This window comes from Rana temporaria, chromosome 5 (assembly GCF_905171775.1).
Source record: "Rana temporaria chromosome 5, aRanTem1.1, whole genome shotgun sequence".
NCBI lineage: Eukaryota > Metazoa > Chordata > Amphibia > Anura > Ranidae > Rana > Rana temporaria.
Window position 1 is genome coordinate 13,807,931 of NC_053493.1, and position 19,257 is coordinate 13,827,187.

The window sequence follows — 19,257 nt, forward strand, 5'->3', positions numbered from 1 at the left end:
ACTATGGAAGTCACCTCCCACACTATGGAAGTCACCTCCCACACTATGAAAGTCACCTCTCCAGCTATGGAAGTCAGGGGAGTCACCTCCTACACTATGGAAGTCACCTCCCACACTATGAAAGTCACCTCTCCAGCTATGAAAGTCAGGGGAGTCACCTCCTACACTATGGAAGTCACCTCCCACACTATGGAAGTCACCTCCCACACTATGGAAGTCACCTCCCACACTATGGAAGTCACCTGCCACACTATGGAAGTCACCTCCTACACTATGGAAGTCACCTCCTACACTATGGAAGTCAGGGATGACACCTCCCACACTATGGAAGTCACCTCTCGAACTATGGAAGTCAGGGATGTCACCTCCTGCACTATGGAAGTCAGGGATGTCACCTCCTGCACTACTGAAGTCACCTCTCGAACTATGGAAGTCAGGGATGTCACCTCCTGCACCATGGAAGTCAGGGATGTCACCTCCCACACTATGGAAGTCACCTTTTGAACTATGGAAGTCAGGGATGTCACCTCCTGCAGTACTGAAGTCACCTCTCGAACTATGGAAGTCAGGGATGCCACCTCCTGCACTATGAAAGTCAGGGATGTCACCTACTGCACCATGGAAGTCAGGGATGTCACCTCCCACTCTTTGGAAGTCACCTCTCGAACTATGGAAGTCAGGGATGTCACCTCCTGCACTATGGAAGTCAGGGATGCCACCTCCCACACTATGGAAGTCACCTCCTGCACCATGGGAGTCAGGGATGGCACCTCCCACATTATGAAAGTCACCTCCCAAACTATGCAAGTCAGGGATGTAACCTCCCACACTATGGAAGTCAGGGATGTCACCTCACACACTATGGAAGTCAGGGATGTCACCTCACACACTATGGAAGTCAGGGATGTCACCTGCCACACTATGGAAGTCAGGGATGTCACCCCCTGCACTATGGAAGGTGAGTATAATATCTAAGCATTGTTCCCCCCACAGGTGCAGCATTTTAAGGTGGGAGGGGGACACCTTTTAATAAGTAGGCCTTGCCACTGAGGTTGAAGAGCTCTGGTGCCCTTATAAATCTGCCTGGAGTTCAGCTCTATGAAATGTAAGTCGGGCACTGATGCTACAGTCCACATTCACTTCTACAGCTTACCCCAGCCGAGACGAAACACGCTGGACGTGCATTTACACGTTTGGCACCCATGGGTGCTCTCTTCCCATGCAAAAGAATTTAACGAAAACCACCATGACGGAAATACAAAGTTTAGGCATTTTGGTTGTAAAGGAAACGGAATTTACACGGACCTACGTACGGCTGAATTTCCCCTCTTTGGCACAAAACAAAAACACTTTTTTTTTTTCTTTTAAAAAAAGACAAATGACGATCGTTTTGGGACTAGACAACCCCCAGAGGTGCGTAGGATGAAAGGAACACTGGTCATGGTTTTCACTTAGTTGAAACACAATAAAAATGCAGCGGAAGGTGCCTATACAAAAATGTTACAAAGATATCCTATTAAAGCTGCCGTTTGATGGCCAAAATCATCCAGGGTAGCTTGCGAAGGTAATAATGCCGGCCTCCCTTTCCTGGCAGGAGGAGGGTACTTATTGCCAGAAATGGCTGTAGATTATACCAAGGTGTTTTTTTTTTTGTTGTTTCCCTTTTACTCTCTACCAGCACTGCCGACATCAGAGCAGGGTTCAGCCTCCATGCCGGGGGTCTTGTTAGGGCACAGCTCCTGCAGGGCCCTCTCCAGGTCTTCAGGCTTCACAGTGATGCCAGAGGGGCATTTGGATAAAGTGATCTGTAAAGCACACCACAGGGCAGTGCGGGCCTTGCGCGTGGTGGACACCATCTCTTTCATAGCGCCGGCCAAAGCCAAGACATCTAAAGGAAGCAGATATAAAAGGTCAGTGAGCCATTGACCCCATCGTAGAGAGTGTACAAAAATAACATTTTCTTCATAAAGTCAAGAATTTTTTTTTCAAATTGTCCAGTGATATCTGACACGGCCACACACCAGGTACACTTTCATCAGACACTATCACTGTAGGGACCCTGCCCAAAACACCCCCCTCCTTCCACGAGCAAAGGCGCACCTGAGGAAACTCAGCCAACAAACCACAACAAACTCAGCCAACCAACCTTGACCAACTCAGCCAACAAAAATTAACCAACTCAGCCAACCAACATTAACCAACTCAGCCAACAAAAATTAACCAACTCAGCCAACCAACTTTAGCCAACCAACATTAACCAACTCAGCCAATCAACATTAACCAACATTAACCAACTCAGCCAACCAACCTTGACCAAATTAGCCAACCAACCTCAACCAACTTAGCCAACCAAAATTAACCAACTTTAACCAACCCAGCTAACCAACATTGAGCAACTCAACCAACCAACATTAACCAACTCAGCCAACCTATCTCAACCAATTCAGCCAACAAATCTCAACCAAAATCAGCCAACCAACCTTAACCACCTCAGCCAACCAACATTACCAACTCAGCCAACCAACATTAACCAACTCAGCCAACTAACATTAATCAACACTAATCAACTCTGCCAACCAATCTCAACCAATCAGCCAACCAACCACCACCAACTCAGCCAACCAATCTCAACCAACTCAGCCAACCAACCTCAACGAACTCAGCCAACCTCAATCAACTCAGCCAACCAACATTACCCAACTCAGCCAACCAACATTACCCAACTCAGCCAACCAACATTACCCAACTCAGCCAACCAACATTACCCAACTCAGCCAACCAACATTACCCAACTTAGCCAACCAACCTCAACCGACTCAGCCAACCAACCTCAACGAACTCAGCCAACCAACATTACCCAACTCAGCCAACCAACATTACCCAACTCAGCCAACCAACATTACCCAACTCTGCCAACCAACCTCAACCGACTCAGCCAACCAACCTCAACGAACTCAGCCAACCAACATTACCCAACTCAGCCAACCAACATTACCCAACTCAGCCAATCAACATTACCCAACTCAGCCAACCAACATTACCCAACTCAGCCAACCAACATTACCCAACTCAGCCAACCAACATTACCCACCTCAGCCAACCAACATTACCCACCTCAGCCAACCAACATTACCCAACTCAGCCAACCAACCTCAACGAACTCAGCCAACCAACATTACCCAACTCAGCCAACCAACATTACCCAACTCAGCAAACCAACATTACCCAACTCAGCCAACCAACATTACCCAACTCAGCCAACCAACATTACCCAACTCAGCCAACCAACATTACCCAACTCAGCCAACCAACATTACCCAACTCAGCCAACCAACATTACCCAACTCAGCCAACCAACATTACCCAACTCAGCCAACCAACCTCAACCGACTCAGCCAACCAACCTCAACGAACTCAGCCAACCAACATTACCCAACTCAGCCAACCAACATTACCCAACTCAGCCAACCAACATTACCCAACTCAGCCAACCAACATTACCCACCTCAGCCAACCAACATTACCCACCTCAGCCAACCAACATTACCCAACTCAGCCAACCAACCTCAACGAACTCAGCCAACCAACATTACCCAACTCAGCAAACCAACATTACCCAACTCAGCCAACCAACATTACCCAACTCAGCCAACCAACATTACCCAACTCAGCCAACCAACCTCAACCGACTCAGCCAACCAACCTCAACGAACTCAGCCAACCAACATTACCCAACTCAGCCAACCAACATTACCCAACTCAGCCAACCAACTTTACCCAACTCAGCCAACCAACATTACCCACCTCAGCCAACCAACATTACCCACCTCAGCCAACCAACATTACCCACCTCAGCCAACCAACATTACCCAACTCAGCCAACCAACATTACCCAACTCAGCCAACCAACCTCAACCAACTCAGCCAACCAGCCTCAACCGACTCAGGCAACCAGCCTCAAGCAACACAGCCAATAAGTTTATTTTTGTGTGTGATTTGAACACTGTTTACATTTGCGGACGCGACTTACGTATACTTTTTCTTTGGTGTCACAGCACGCAGGGGCGCTTTAATTTTTATATATTTTTACACTGTCTCTTTAAAAAAATTCTGATTACTTTTATTGCTGTCACAAGGAATGTAAACATCCCTTGTGACAGTAATAGGCGGTGACAGGTACTCTTTATGGAGGGATCTGGGGTCAAAAAGACCTCCAATCCCTCCTTTGCACTCAAAGACCAGCGCACGACGATATACGTTGGCACAATGGCACGGCTGCGCAAATGGGCGTACAGGTACGTCCCCTTTAAATCACAGCACGCACAATCCTGCTCCGCGACCCTGCCCATGGACTTGATGTCCACTGGTGTCCCGGCCGCAATCATCTCACGGAGAGGCAGAACGGGGAGATGCCTTTGTAAACAAGGCATTTCCCTGTTCTTCCTAGTGACAGGACACTGATCTACTGCTCCCTGTCATTGGGAGCAGTAATCAGTGTCATGTCACATGTAACCCATCCCCCACACAGTTAGAATCACTCCCTAGGACACACTTAACCTCTTCCTCGCCCCCTAATGGTTAACCCCTTCCCTGACAGTGTCATTTACACAGTAATCGCTGTATAAATGACAATGGCCAAAAATGGTGTCAAAAGTGTCTGATGTGCCCACTATAATGTCGCAGTCACGATAAAAATCGCTGATCGCCGCCATTACTAGTAAAAAAAAAAAAAAATTATAAAAATGGCATAAAACGATCCCCTATTTTGTAAACGCTATAACTTTTGCGCAAACCAATCAATAAACACTTATTGCGATTTTTTTACCGAAAATATGTAGAAAAATACGTATCGGCCTAAACTGAGAAATTTTTTTTTTTATATATTTTTTGGGGGATATTTATTATAGCAAAAAGTAAACAATATTGCATTTTTTTCAAATTTGTCGCTTTATATTTTTGGTTATAGCTCAAAAAATTAACACCGCAGAGGTGATCAAATACCACCAAAAGAAAAAGGGCGACATCAATTTTGTGTGGGAGCCACATCCCACGACTGCGCAATTGTCGGTTAAAGTGCCAAATCGCAAAAAGTGCTCTGGTCTTTGGGCAGCCAAACGGTCCGGGCTAAAGTGGTTAGTTAAAGGGGTTGTAAAGGTTTGTTTTTTATTTTCTAAATCGGTTCCTTTAACCACTTCCTGACGGCCGTACGACTTTGTACGGCCGCAGTGTGGATCCCAATTGCCGGGAGGCCGTCTATATACGGCCTCCAGCCACTGGGGGGCACACGAGCGCCGCCGGTGCACGTGCCTGGGCGGCCACGATGTCCTCCAGGCACCCGCGATTGGCGGTTACACAGACAAGGACGTGGATCTGTGTGTGTAAACACAGAGATCCACGTCCTGTCAGGGAGAGGAGACCGATGCTGTGTCCCTTGTACATAGAGACACAGATCGGTCACCTCCCCCAGTCACCCCCCTCCCCCCACACAGTTAGAAACACTATGCAGGGTACACATTTAACCCCTTCCTCACCCCCTAGTGTTAACCCCTTCCCTGCCAGTCACATTACTACAGTAATTAGTGCATATTCATAGCACTGATTACTGTATAAATGTGAATGGTGCCAAAAATGTGTCAAAAGTGTCCGACGTGTCCGCCATAATGTCGCAGGCGCAATAAAAAACGCAGATCGACGCCATAACTAGTAAAAAAGAAAAAATAATAATAAAAAAAAAAATCTGTCCCCTATTTTGTAGGCGCTATAACTTTTGCGCAAACCAGTCGCTTATTGCGATTTTTTTTTTTTTTACCAAAAATATGTAGAAGAATACGTATCGGCCTAAACTAAGGGAAAAAAATGTTTTTTTTTTTTAAAGTGTGGATATTTATTATAGAAAGTAAAAAATATATTTTTTTCAAAATTGTCGCTTTTTTTTGTTTATAGCGCAAAAAATAAAAACCGCAGAGGTGATCAAATACCACCAAAAGAAAGCTCTATTTGTGGGGAAAAAAGGACGTCAATTTTGTTTGGGAGCCACGTCGCACGACCGCGCAATTGTCAGTTAAAGCGACGCAGTGCCGGAAGCTGAAATTTCGCCTGGGCAGGAGGGGGGTGTATGTGCCCAGTAAGCAAGTGGTTAAGCTTGTGCATTGTTGGTTCACTTACTTTTTCCTTCTATTTCCCTTCTAAATGTTTTTTTTCTTTGTCTGAATTTCTCACTTCCTGTTCCTCCCCAGTAGGCTTTCCACCATCATCCGAGCCGTTCTGGCTGGGGGTTAATCAGCCAAAACAGCTTACTGAGGAGAAACAGGAAGTGAGAAATTCGAACACAGAAAAAAAAACATTTAAGCCCCATACACACTATCAGTTTTCCTGCAGGTTTTTCTCTTCGGGGTTTACCAAAAAAACATGTAGTGCAAGGACCTGCCTGATTGCATACGAATTGAAACTCTTAAGGTTTGACCACATATTAGATGGTTTTGGTAAACCCAAAGAGAAAAACCTGCAGGAAAACTGATAGTGTCTATGGGGCTTTAGAAGGGAAATCGAAGGAAAAGGTAAGTGAACCAACAATGCACTAGCTTAAACACTTGAGATCTGCGCTGTAGACGAAACACGTCCACAGCGCGGCTCTCAACTGCTTTATTTGCATTCCCCGCACGCGCGGCTGGTGGCGCGCAGCGGGGGGAAAGGGTGCCCGGCGCATCGCTGAAATGCCGATACGCGTGCCTGGGGGCCGCGATGTCCGCCAGGTTCCCGCGATCGGCAGTGACAGAGCAGGGACATGGAGCTCTGTGTGTAATGATGGTGTGTAAACACAGAGCTCCATGTCCTGTCAGGGAGAGAGGAGAGCAATGCTGTGTCCCTCGTACATAGGGACACCGATCGGTCACCTCCCCCAGTCAGTCCCCTCCCCCCACAGTAAGAATCACTCCCAGGGAATACATTTAACCCCTTCCTCGCCCCCTAGTGTTAACCCCTTCCCTGCCAGTCACATTTATACAGTAATCAGTGCATTACTATAGCACTGTTCTCTGTGTAAATGTGAATGGTTCCAAAATAGTGTCAAAAGTGTCTGATGTGCCCGCCGCAATATCGCAGGCCTGACAAAAATCGCAGATCGCCGCCATTACTAGTAAAATATACAAAATAAAAAAAAAAATCATAAATGTATCCCCTATTTTGTAGGCGCTATAACTTTTGCGCAAACCAATCAATAATCGCTTATTGCGATTTTTTACCAAAAATATGTAGAAGAATAGAGGTCGACCGATATATCGGCCGATATTTGGCCGTTTTGGAGAAATCGGCATCGGCCGATTTTTTTCCAAATTAGGCCGATCTTTAACATGGCCGCTAGCGGTGCCACGGCTCTAGAGCTAGGCCGAAGCCGCGGCCTTTCCTGATGCTGTGGCCGCGGCGGCAATACACCCAGCACGGCAGCCAACCAGCGGGCCTGTAACAGCCAATCGGCGGCCGCCGCTGCCGACATCCTCCACTGTAAAAAAAAAACGCCCCCTGACGTGCTGCGTGCCCTGCCTCTGCCTACAAACCCCAGAATGCAGCGCGGGTCGGTAACTGCTGGCCCGCGCTGCATTCTGGGGTTTGTAGGCAGAGGCGCAGCACGTCAGGGGACATTTTTTTTCAGAGTGGAGGATGTCGGCAGTGGCCGCCGCTGATTGGCTGTTACAGGCCCGCTCTGCATTCTAGGGATTGTAGGCAGAGGCAGGGCAGCACGTCAGGGCCAGGAATGGAGCTTTCTTGTGCTAGGAGATGGAACGGAGCCTGGAGCGCTCCGCTGGTGGGCATTGATGAGGTGGCAGTGAATGACATTGGGCTGTACTGGTGGGCACTGATGAGGTGATGCACTGGTTGGCACTGATGAGGTGATGCACTGGTTAGCACTGATGAGGTGATGCACTGGTTGGCACTGATGAGGTGATGCACTGGTTGGCACTGATGTGATGCACTGGTTGGCACTGATGTGATGCACTGGTGATATGCGCTGGTGAGATGCACTGGTGGGCAATGATGGGATGCGCTGGTGCATTGGTGGCACTGATGGGCACTGATGAGGTGGCACTGGTGGGCACTGATAGACACCAATGAGGTGGCACTGATAGGCTGCACAGGTGGGCACTAATGAGGTGGCACTAATGGGCTGCACTGGTGGGCACTGATGTGGCACTGACATGCTGCACCCCACCTCTCCACCCTAAAAAATTGTCGCTCTATTTTTGTTTATAGCGCAAAAAATAAAAACCGTAGAGGGGATCAAATACCACCAAAAGAAAGCTCTATTTGTGGGGAAAAAAGGACGCCAATTTAGTTTGGGAGCCACGTCGCACGACCGCGCAATTGTCAGTTAAAGCGCCACAGTGCCGAATCACAAAAAGTGCTCTGGTCTTTGGGCAGCCAAATGGGCCGGGGCTGAAGTGGTGAAGTAAAACTTCCTACATTTGGGCATCTACTATATCTGTCTAGAGTTCACCCTTTACAATCCTTCCTAAGACTCACGGATTGAGCTACAGGAATGTCTACTGCACACGAATATTGACCTCCGCTCTATAAATAGTTCTGCTGACGGGAAGCCGGATATTCCGTATTGTACATAACAAGCCAATGCAGTACGAGGGGATTGTAGAGAAGACGTGCGTCTGTTTCCCTCGCTCTGACCTGCAGGTACCTGAGACTTTGGGGGCCAAGCTGTTCCCTTGCCACTTACCTAAATGTGACTTACAACTCTATACAAAAAAAAAAAACGAATGATGTGTATGTAAACCCTAACATTGAACTTTTCTTATTTGCTATTGAAAGAAATGTGTTGCATCTGTGCAAGAAATACACAAAATTGTCAAAAGTTTTGGGACGCCTGCCTTACACACATGGGGGCAGATTCAGATAGAGATACGACGGCGTATCTCCTGATACTCCGTCGTATCTCTGAGATCCGACGGTCGGATCTATGCGACTGATTCATAAGAATCAGTTACGCATAGATCTCCCTTAGATCCGACAGGGGTAAGTGACTTACACCGTCAGATCTTAGGCTGCAATCTCCCGCCGGCCGCTAGGTGGCGCTTCCATTTGTATACGCGACAAATATGCAAATGAGGAGATCCGCCGATTCAGAAATGAACGCCCGAGGATCAGCATTTCCCCCGGTGACAGGACCGGGAGCTGTGTGTTTACACACACAGCTCCCGGTCCCCGCTCTGTAACGAGCAATCGCGGGTGCCCGGCGGCGATCACGCCCGGGACGAGCAGGGGGGCCCCTAGTATCCTGCGAGAGAGCCGACGTAGAGCTACGGGCTCTCGCGCAGGGGAGCCAACCTGCCGCCGTAGAATGACGGCGGCAGGTTGGCAAGTAGTTAAGGCAGGGCAAAAGGGGCAGCTGCCCTGGGCCCTGTCATTGTTGTGGGACCCAAAGCAGCTTCTCATATTTGCCAACTATCCCAGTTTAAATTCCCTTGTCCCTTGAAATTTTAGTTATGTGCTGTGTCCTGATATCTCAGTGTGAGGTGCTGCTACTAATGCTGCCCAGCTCTGCCCTATTGTTGCGTACAGATGACTCACCTGCAGACCCTGTGTTTACATGTAAATAACCGGCATTCATATGTAAATAATGGGAACATTCATATGTAAATAGCTGAGGCCGGCGGCATTTATATGTATGTACAGTCATCTCTAGCAACCAATCAACAAGAGGAAATCATGTGCTGTAACCTCTAGCAACTAATCAGTGAGCCGTAATGTGTACTGTAACCTCTAGAAACCAGTCAGTAAGCGGTAATGATATGCTGTAACCTCTGGTAACCAATCGCAATCACTGCCTGACCTGATACAATAAATATCAGCTAGACTTAAAATCAGTTTACTGTATGTCTCAGAGCAGGTGGAAAGCAAAATTGCCCAGGGTCCAATCAACATTAAACACGGCCCTGCAGGGCTGGGTGTGACTTTTTGGGGGACGGGGTGGTGGAGTAGGTGAGGGGACTCTGCAGCAGACCTGGTGGCCCTGTAGGGGATGAGGTTTCCAGGAGGAAGCTGAAGGGCGCTGTGGGACTCTGTTTGAGGTTAAGGGCGCTATTAAGGGCTGAGGGATCTGCAGCAAGCTGGGGGGCACTGAGGTATGCTGGGCGGCACTGTGGAGACTAAGGGTATACAGGGGACCTGGAGGGTTAGGAGACTCTTCAGCAGACCTGTTGGCCCTATAGGGGAAGATGTTTCTAGAGGAACCTGGAGAGTGCTGTGGAACACTGTTGGAGATTGGGGGTGCTATGAAGGGCTGAAGGCTCTGCAGCAAGCTGGGGGGCACTGAGGTATGCTGGGCAGCACTGTGGAGGCTGAGGGTACTCAGGTGGCATTGAGGATTAGGACACTCTGCAGCAGACCTGGTGGCCCTATAGCGGAGGAGCTTTCTAGAGGAAGCTGGAGGGCGCTTTGGGACACAGTTGGAGGTTGGGGGCACTATGGAGGGCTGGAGGCTCTACAGCAAGCTGGGGTGGGGGGGGGGGGGGGGGCACTGAGGGAATCTGAGCACCACTGTGAAGGCTGTGGGTATTAAGGGGGCCTGGAAAGGTTAGGAGACTCTACAGCAGGCCTGGTGGCCCTATAGGTGATGAGATTTCTGGAGGAAGCTGAAGGGTGCTGTGGGACACTGTTGAAGGTTAGGGGCACTATGAAGGGCTGAAGGCTCTGCACTAAGGGAGGCTGGGCGGCACTGTGGGGGCTGGGGGTACTCAGGTGGTCTTGAGGGTTAGGACACTCTGCAGCAGACCTGGTGGCCCTATAGAGAAGAAGGTTTCTAGAGGAAGCTGGAAGGCGCTATGGGACACGGTTGGAGGATGGGGGCATTATGGATGGCTGGAGGCTCTGCAGCAAGCTGGGGGGCACTGAGGGAGGCTGGGTGACACTGTGGAGGCTGAGGGTACTCAGGTGGCCTTTAGGGTTAGGACACTCTGCAGCAGACCTGGTGACCCTATAGGGGAAGAGGTTTCCAGGGGAACCTGGGGGGCGCTGTGGAACACTGTTGGAGGTTGGGGGCGCTATGAAGGGCTGAAGGCTCTGCAGCAAGCTGGGGGGCACTGAGGGAGGCTGAGGGTACTCAGGTGGCCTTGAGGGTTAGGACACTCTGCAGCAGACCTGGTGGCCCTATAGGGGAGGAGGTTTCTAGAGGAAGCTGTAGGGTGCTGTGGGACAATTTTGGAGGTTAGGGGCACTATGAAGGGCTGAAGGCTCTGCAACAAGCTGGGGGGCAACAAGTGAGGCTGGGCGGCACTGTGGAGGCTGGGGGTACTCAGGTGGTCTTGATGGTCAGGACAATTTGCAGCAGACCTGGTGGCCCTATAGGGGAGGATGGGGGCATTATAGAGGGCTGGAGGCTCTGCAGCAAGCTGAGGGGCACTAAGGGAGGCTGGGTGGCACTGAGGGAGGCTGGGCGGCACTGTGAAAGCTAAGGGGCACTGAGGTATGCTGGGTGGCACTGTGGAGACTAAGGGTATACAGGGGACCTGAAGGGTTAGGAGACTCTGCAGCAGACCTGGTGGCCCTATAGGGGAGGAGGTTTCTAGAAGAAACTGAAGGGCGCTATGGGACACGGTTGGAGGATGGGGGCATTATGGAGGGCTGGAGGCTCTGCAGCAAGCTGGGGGGCACTAAGGGAGGCTGGGTGGCACTGCGGGAGGCTGGGCGGCACTGTGGAAGCTAAGGGTCACTGAGGTATGCTGGGCAGCACTGTGGAAACTAAGGGTATACAGGGGACCTGAAGGGTTAGGAGACTCTGCAGCAGACCTGGTGGCCCTATAGGGGAAGAGGTTTCTAGAGGAACCTGGAGGGTGCTGTGGAACACTGTTGGAGGTTGGGGCTGCTATAAAGGGCTGAAGGCTCTGCAGCAAGCTGGTGGGTACTGAGGGAGGCTGGGTGGTAATGTGGAGGCTGGGGGGCACTGAGAGAGGCTGGGTTGCACTCTGGAGGTTGGGGGTCACTGAGAGAGGCTGGGTGGCACTGTGGAGGCTGAGGGTACTCATGTGGCCTTGAGGGTTAGGACACTCTGCAGCAGACCTGGTGGCCCTATAGGGGAGGAGGATTCTAGAGGAAGCTGTGGGACACGGCTGAAGGTTGGGGGGCACTATGGAGTGCTGGAGGCTCTGCAGCAAGCTGGGGGGCACTGAGGGAAGCTAAGCACCACTGTGAAGGCTGAGCGTATTCAGGGGGCCTAGATGGTTAGGAGACTCTGCAGCAGACCTGGTGGCCCTATAGGTGATTAGGGTTCTGGAGGAAGGTGATGAGGGTTCTAGGTGATTAGGGTTCTGGATCAAGGTGATGAGGGTTCTGGAGGAAGGTGATGAGGGTTCTGGAGGAAGGTGATGAGGGTTCTGGAGGAAGGTGATGAGGGTTCTGAAGAAAGGTGATGAGGGTTCTGGAGAAAGGTGATGAGGGTTCTGGAGAAAGGTGATGAGGGTTCTGGAGAAAGGTGATGAGGGTTCTGGAGAAAGGTGATGAGGGTTTTGGAGGAAGGTGATGAGGGTTCTGGAGGAAGGTGATGAGGGTTCTGGAGGAAGGTGATGAGGGTTCTGGAGAACGGTGATGAGGGTTTTGGAGAACGGTGATGAGGATTCTGGAGGAAGGTGATGAGGGTTCTGGAGAAAGGTGATGAGGGTTCTGGAGAAAGGTGATGAGGGTTCTGGAGAAAGGTGATGAGGGTTCTGGAGAAAGTTGATGAGGGTTCTGGAGAAAGGTGATGAGGGTTTTGGAGAACGGTGATGAGGGTTTTGGAGGAAGGTGATGAGGGTTTTGGAGAACCGTGATGAGGGTTCCGGAGGAAGGTGATGAGGGTTCTGGAGGTTGCTGTGGGATACTGTTGGAATTTGGGGGCGCTATGCAGGGCTGGAGGCTCAGTAGCAAGCTGGGGAGCACTATGGAAGGTTAAGGGATCTGGAGCTGTCTGGAGTCATGGGAGAAGGGAGGCTGCAGCCCGATAGTTGAGAACCACTGGTGCTATATAATGAACCTGCAAGCCTGATGATTGTATAGCATTGACAGATGACAGTTTCTCTTCCTTACACATTTAGTCTGGTTGACAAAAGACACAAGAATCCAGCCACTTCAACCAATTCCAGTTACAATCCTAAACGGACGTGCGCATGCGCGCGGCGCCGACATCGGACATGTTCTGAGGAGCTCCGCACACCTCCGGCCCTAATAAGCTATAATTCACATATAGAGCGAGCGGATCGATTCGTCCACGGCTTCCCCCTACGGACAATGCAGCGGAGGACAGCTGGGAACAAACATCACCAGCGTAGGTCCTCACAGTGCGCCCGGCAGACCCGATCTTCACAGGCCCAGAAGCCGTCCCCGCCAGGCAAGATGGCGCTGGGGAAGGGAGATACAGCGCGCGGCGGCTCTCAGGTCCAGCCTTCATCTCCTTGGACCGCTGGGATGCAGAACAGAGGGGACGGGGAGCAGGAGGGCTCTCATCTGCTTCCAGGCACCCAGTGGATGACACAGCAGCCGACGGAGATGGTGGAGGACTTCCCACACCTGCAGCCCCCCATGGCTCAGATGGCGCCGAAGGACTCAGGTACTGGGAGAGGGGGCAGCATGCATTCTGCAGCCGCAGCCACAGCGTGGGGCCCTGGCCCTGTGGTCTCTGTCCAGGCTGAGATCCACAGGGATCCCTTCTCCTCACAGTCTCAGGACCCGATCCCCTCCCCACAAAATGGCTGCTCACAGCATTCTCTATCCTCTAGCTCCCCTGACAGAACACTGCTGTTCTCTGCTTCCCCTGCCTCCTCCACTGATAGGCAAATGGCGGAACTTGTTGAACTGACCTATAGCCAGGCTAGCCAGGCTAGCTCTGTGCCTTCACAAGCCCCAGTGACTGCTGCAGCCCATTACTCAGGGGATACGGTGCTGCTGGCTAGATTCTCTGCCCTTTTACAACAAGAATTGACAAAAGCATGCACAATGATCACTTCCGGAATGAAGGCTGATTTTCAGAATATTGGAGTGCGTTTGGACAGTATTGAGACCAAAGTGGATGGCACTGTTAAGCGTGTGAATCAAAATTCCAGGATGATCACCTCCCTACAGGATCAACTGGACCAGGCCAATGCGAAGATCGAAGACTTAGAAAACAGGTCTAGGCGGTACAATTTCCGCGTGCGGGGTCTTCCGGAGACGGTCCTTGATCTGGAGGAGGCTGTCCATGCCTTGATGACACAGCTGATACCGGACATTTCCCCCCACCAGTTGGAGTTAGATAGGGTCCATCGTGCCTTGACGGCTCCCAGACCTGATGGCTTGCCACGCGATGTTATTGTCAAGCCACATTACTATAGAATTAAGGAGAAGGTGATGATGGCGGCTAGGTCGCAGGGAAACGTGCCTGTCCTGGAACATTCAGTTCAGATATTTGCGGACATCTCCCAATCGACGATTCAGAAGAGGAGGGCGCTAAAGCCTCTTTTGGGTCATCTAATCAATCATCGTATTAAATACCGCTGGTCGTTCCCGTTCAGACTCTCATTCTCGTACAAGGGGAAATCCCATTCCTTTTCTACTTTCCAGTCCGGTGAGGAGCTGCTTCGGGAATTGGGGCTGCTCTCGACGGATCCGAGGGCCCCCTCCGTCGCCTCTGAGATGAGAGACAGGCCGGTGTCCCCCCTCTGGTCCCAGCAAGGCCATTCTAAAAAGAGCAAGAAGCCCACCTTGAACACTTGATTGCCTGTGATTTAATTTGTTTTCTTTTACAGGCTGTGGGGGTTTGGCCCTCTTTGAACTGCGGCTGTGGTTCGGTTGGACAGGGGTGGCGACCGTTTCAGGATTGCATTTTGTGCCTAAACCTTTAATTTTTATACTTTATGTTTTTGGTTCTCAGTTTATAGCAATTTTTTTAGCTTCTCGCTTAGGTGGTAGATCTGGATACGGCCTTTGGGCCTGGGTCCCCCCCTTGCTCTCCCTACGGAGTTCTATTGGCCGATTCAGCCCGCTCTTTCCATTCAGTGTCTGAATTGGGCTGAGGTGGAAACGCGTGCCACTCGGGGTGAACTTGCCTCCCTCTAGTTGGTGGAGGCAACTTTGCGTTGAGTGCTGGGAGTAGTTTGCTCCTAGGGACACACTGGGTCCACAGTGTGTTACAAAAACTACAAAACAAAAAAAAAAAGAAGATGGAGAAAAACATTTTTTTTGGCTTCAGTTATTGTTTATGCTCTAGTGTCTTTTTTCTTCTCTTCTCTTTTTTCTTCTTTTTTCCTCTTGAGAGGGGAGGAAAGAGAGAAGAGAACACAATGTTGATTTTGATTTTGTCTTATTTGTACCTTTTTTTTTCTAACCTGTCCTCTTTTTCCTTCCTCCGAGCTTCTCTCTTCTGGGGTGCACTCCTACATCGAAACGAGATATGGTGGGGGCTTCGGGGGACTTCTGAAGTTCGCTCTCTGGGGCTTCTAAACCGTGAGTACAGCAGACCGAACCATTATGGCTCCTAGACATCTGGTAAATTACACTATTTTGACCCACAATGTCCAGGGTCTTAATTCCCCCACCAAACGATCTAAAGCATTCCAGCAATATTACAAAATGGGGGCGGACGTCCTGCTTTTACAGGAGACGCATTTTTCTAAGACCTCGGCCCCTAAATACTTAAACCCGAGATACACAACGTTTTTCCTGTCTAACGGCCCCGACAAAAAACGAGGTGTCGCGATCTGCTTCGCTAAGAAGGTTCCTTTCACGCCTTCGACTGTGATCAGAGACAAGGAAGGCCGCTATGTCATGGTGGTAGGGAAAGTTAATGATAGGGAGGTGACCTTCCTTTCCTACTACGCCCCTAATGTAGGCCAACTGCCCTTCTTTCGCTCCATGTTGGAAGTAATAATGCCTCATGTGGCGGGTCACGTAGTGTTTGGGGGGGATAGTAATACCTCATTAGACCGGATTCTTGACAAAACTAATCCTAGGAGAGCAGTATTAAAACATGTCCCTAGACGGAGTAGCGCTATGGCACGTCTCCTTCATAGCTATGATCTGATAGACGTGTGGAGGGACTTCCACCCTACTGCTAGGGACTTCACGTATTATTCCCATGTCCACAGAACATACTCGCGTATAGACCACCTGTTCACGCTCTCTCCTCTGCTTCCGTATGTCTCGTCGGCTAAAATATCCCCTGTGGCGTGGTCGGATCACTCGTCGGTTCAAATAGTGCTGACGGACCTTTGGTCTAAGTCAGGCCCGTCGCCGTGGCGATTAAATGAGTCGCTGTTGAATGACCCTGTCCTCGAAAAGGAGGTGGAGAGGGCTATTCAACTTTACTTTCAGGAAAATTCTTCCCCGGGGGTTTCTCCGGGAACAATTTGGGCTGCGCATAAGGTCACCATTCGGGGTACATTACTGCAATTGGCCTCCAGGGCGAAACGCGAACGGGAGCAAACTATCCGGCGTCAGGAGGAGGAGCTGAATCGGCTTATGCACGACCAGACAGCTAATCCACATATGGATTTTAGAAATCGGATCGATGAGGCCCGGACAGCCCTGAACTTGAGTCTGACCACGAAGGCGGAAAAATCCGTCCGATGGGCCCGCCACCGGTATTACACCTTAGGCGATAAACCAAACACACTATTAGCGAGAAAGCTAACTCCTCGGCCGTTTAGTCCTGCTCTCCCTAAACTGAGGTTGAGGTCTGGACTGACCACCCAAAATCCCCAGTCCATACTCCGAGAATTCTCTGCGTTCTATTCAAAATTATATACACCCCCGAGGGCCTTCGATGTGGCTGAGGCGGAAGACTTTCTGCGAGACTTACCCCTCCCCATGTTGTCTACAGACCATGTCGAAATAATGGAGGCGGAGTTTACGACGGGTGAAATTGCAGCTGCTATCAAATCCCTGAATCCATCGAAATCGCCGGGTCCTGATGGCTTCACAGGTCATTACTACCGCAAGTATGCCGAGATATTGATCCCGCATATTTGTGCCTTTTTCAATGAACTGAGGAGTGGTTCTTCCCTTCCGCCACACGAAAATAGGGCCTTTATACACGTCATTCCCAAACCCAATAAGGATCTCGGCGATTGTGCGAACTACCGCCCTATATCGCTAATAAACGTCGACCTTAAATTACTGACGAAGGTATTAGCTACACGTATGAATTTGTTTTTGTCTAAATACATCCATCCGGATCAGGTGGGCTTCGTGCCTAATAGGCAAGCCTCAGATCAGACCAGACGCGTTATAGATATAATATCGGCCCTAAACTCTGGTTGGGATGGAGGGGGGAAGCGGGGAGCCTTGCTATTGTCATTGGACTTGTGTAAGGCCTTCGATTCCCTGTCTTGGGACTACCTTTTTTTCATACTTGAACGTTATGGGTTTGGGTCAAATTTTTTGACGACGCTTCGCTCGGTTTACACGGCCCCTACTGCAAATCTTTCGGTTAAGGGCTACCGATCCCCGGATATACACATAGGTAGAGGTACCCGGCAGGGTTGCCCTCTATCCCCCCTGTTATTCATTATGGCCTTAGAACCTCTTGCTATTAAGATTAGAACTCACCCGGACATCCTGGGGGTCAGCTGTGGGGGCCGAGAGCATAAATGCGCGATGTTTGCGGATGACATTTTACTGCTCCTCTCCTCCCCAGTTACCTCCTTGCCTCATTTGAATCGCGTCTTAGGAAAATTCGCGGCATTTACGGGACTGTCTGTGAATCATTCTAAATCTCAGGCCCTCAATGTTTCCCTACCACCTCACATAGTTCGAGCCCTTCAGCAGTCATTTTCCTTTAGCTGGCAAGAGGATGCCCTGCCTTACCTGGGCATCTTCCTGACTCCGACCCTCTCCACGCTTTATAAGAGGAATTACCCCCCCCTGTTCCGAAAATTATTGGACGATCTCCAAAGATGGTCGAGAAATCCTCCGTCGTGGTTCGGTAGGCTGTATTCTATTAAAATGACAATTCTTCCCAAGGTGTTGTATTTATTTAGGACTCTTCCGATTGCAATAGTGGGTGCGGATCTAAAAAGATTTCAAGCTAAATTGCTGGATTTTGTGTGGGAACACAGGAGACCCAGGGTGAACAGACGGACATTGTACACTCCTAAATTGGGAGGGGGTTTGGGTGTGCCTGATCTTCTTCGGTACTATCATGCAGCTCAATTGGCTCATCTGATCCGCTTCCATACAGCTCGACCTAAGCCGCTCTGGATGGAATTGGAATCCTCCATATGCCCGGATAGAGAGATCTCCCACTTAATGTGGCTTAGAGGGAGGGATAGACCGGCCATACTGTGTCCGTCTCTGTCGTTCTCTCTCAGCTTGTGGGACCGCCTAGCGGCCAAACATAAATTTAGGTCTCCGCATACGCCTTTGGCGCCACTGTTTCATAATCCTCTGTTTACCCCGGGTCTCCGTCCCCAGGACTTTTCCTGGTGGACCAATAAGGGTCTGTTGAGGATAGCGGACTACTGTGACCATAGAGGAGCTCTCTCAAGATCGGTCCTGCAGGAGAAGTATAAACTCCCAAATACCGAGTTTTTCCGCTATACTCAAATTGCCCATTTATTGGCATCACTGAGTCGTGCTTCTGATATTACTACTAGTACCCCTATGGAGCACCTTTGTACGACCCTTGACAAACATGCAGGCCATATATCCCTGATCTACGGTATCCTATCCTCCAGCTCTCAAAAGTTAGATTATATGTTGAAATGGGAACAGGATACTGGTGTGTCACTGGACCTTGCTGAGTGGGGTGCATTGTCACAAAGTGCCTCTAAGACTTATATTAATACCTCTTTGATAGAGGCAAACTATAAAGTACTACTGAGGTGGTACATGGTCCCTGTGCGAGTGGCAACCTTTGTCCCTGGGGCGTCCCCGCGGTGCTTCAGAGGTTGTACTGCGGATGGTACTATGTACCACGTTTGGTGGCAGTGTCCGAAGGTGAGACGGTTTTGGATTCGTACGTACAACTTTATATACTCACTAACCCATGTCAATCTCCGTAAGTCGCCTCTGAGTGCACTGCTGGGACGCCCGGTCGATGGAGCACCGAAATACACGAAAAAGCTGATCGCCTACATATTTACAGCAGCCAGGATTTCTATAGCAAAGTCCTGGAGGTCCCCTACTGTTCCTTTTTATTTGCTGAAAGCTAAATTGTCTTGGATAATGGTGAATGAGAGACTATCTGCTATTCTGGCGGACAGGGTTGCTGTGTTCCACAGTGTTTGGGACCCTTGGATTGACTAT

The 19,257-nt window shown here is 50.0% G+C and overlaps 1 protein-coding gene across 1 annotated transcript in view; it reads right to left on the minus strand.

Moving 5' to 3' along the window:
• Nucleotides 1-239: 239 nt before the first annotated feature.
• The window catches only part of LOC120939819, a 44,655-nt gene continuing 25,637 nt past the window's right edge, over nt 240-19,257 (minus strand). The window contains exon 7 of the mRNA XM_040352193.1: nt 240-1,888. Coding sequence (XP_040208127.1) covers nt 1,665-1,888 — 224 coding nt within the window. The 3' untranslated portion in view covers nt 240-1,664. The remainder of the gene's footprint in view (nt 1,889-19,257) is intronic.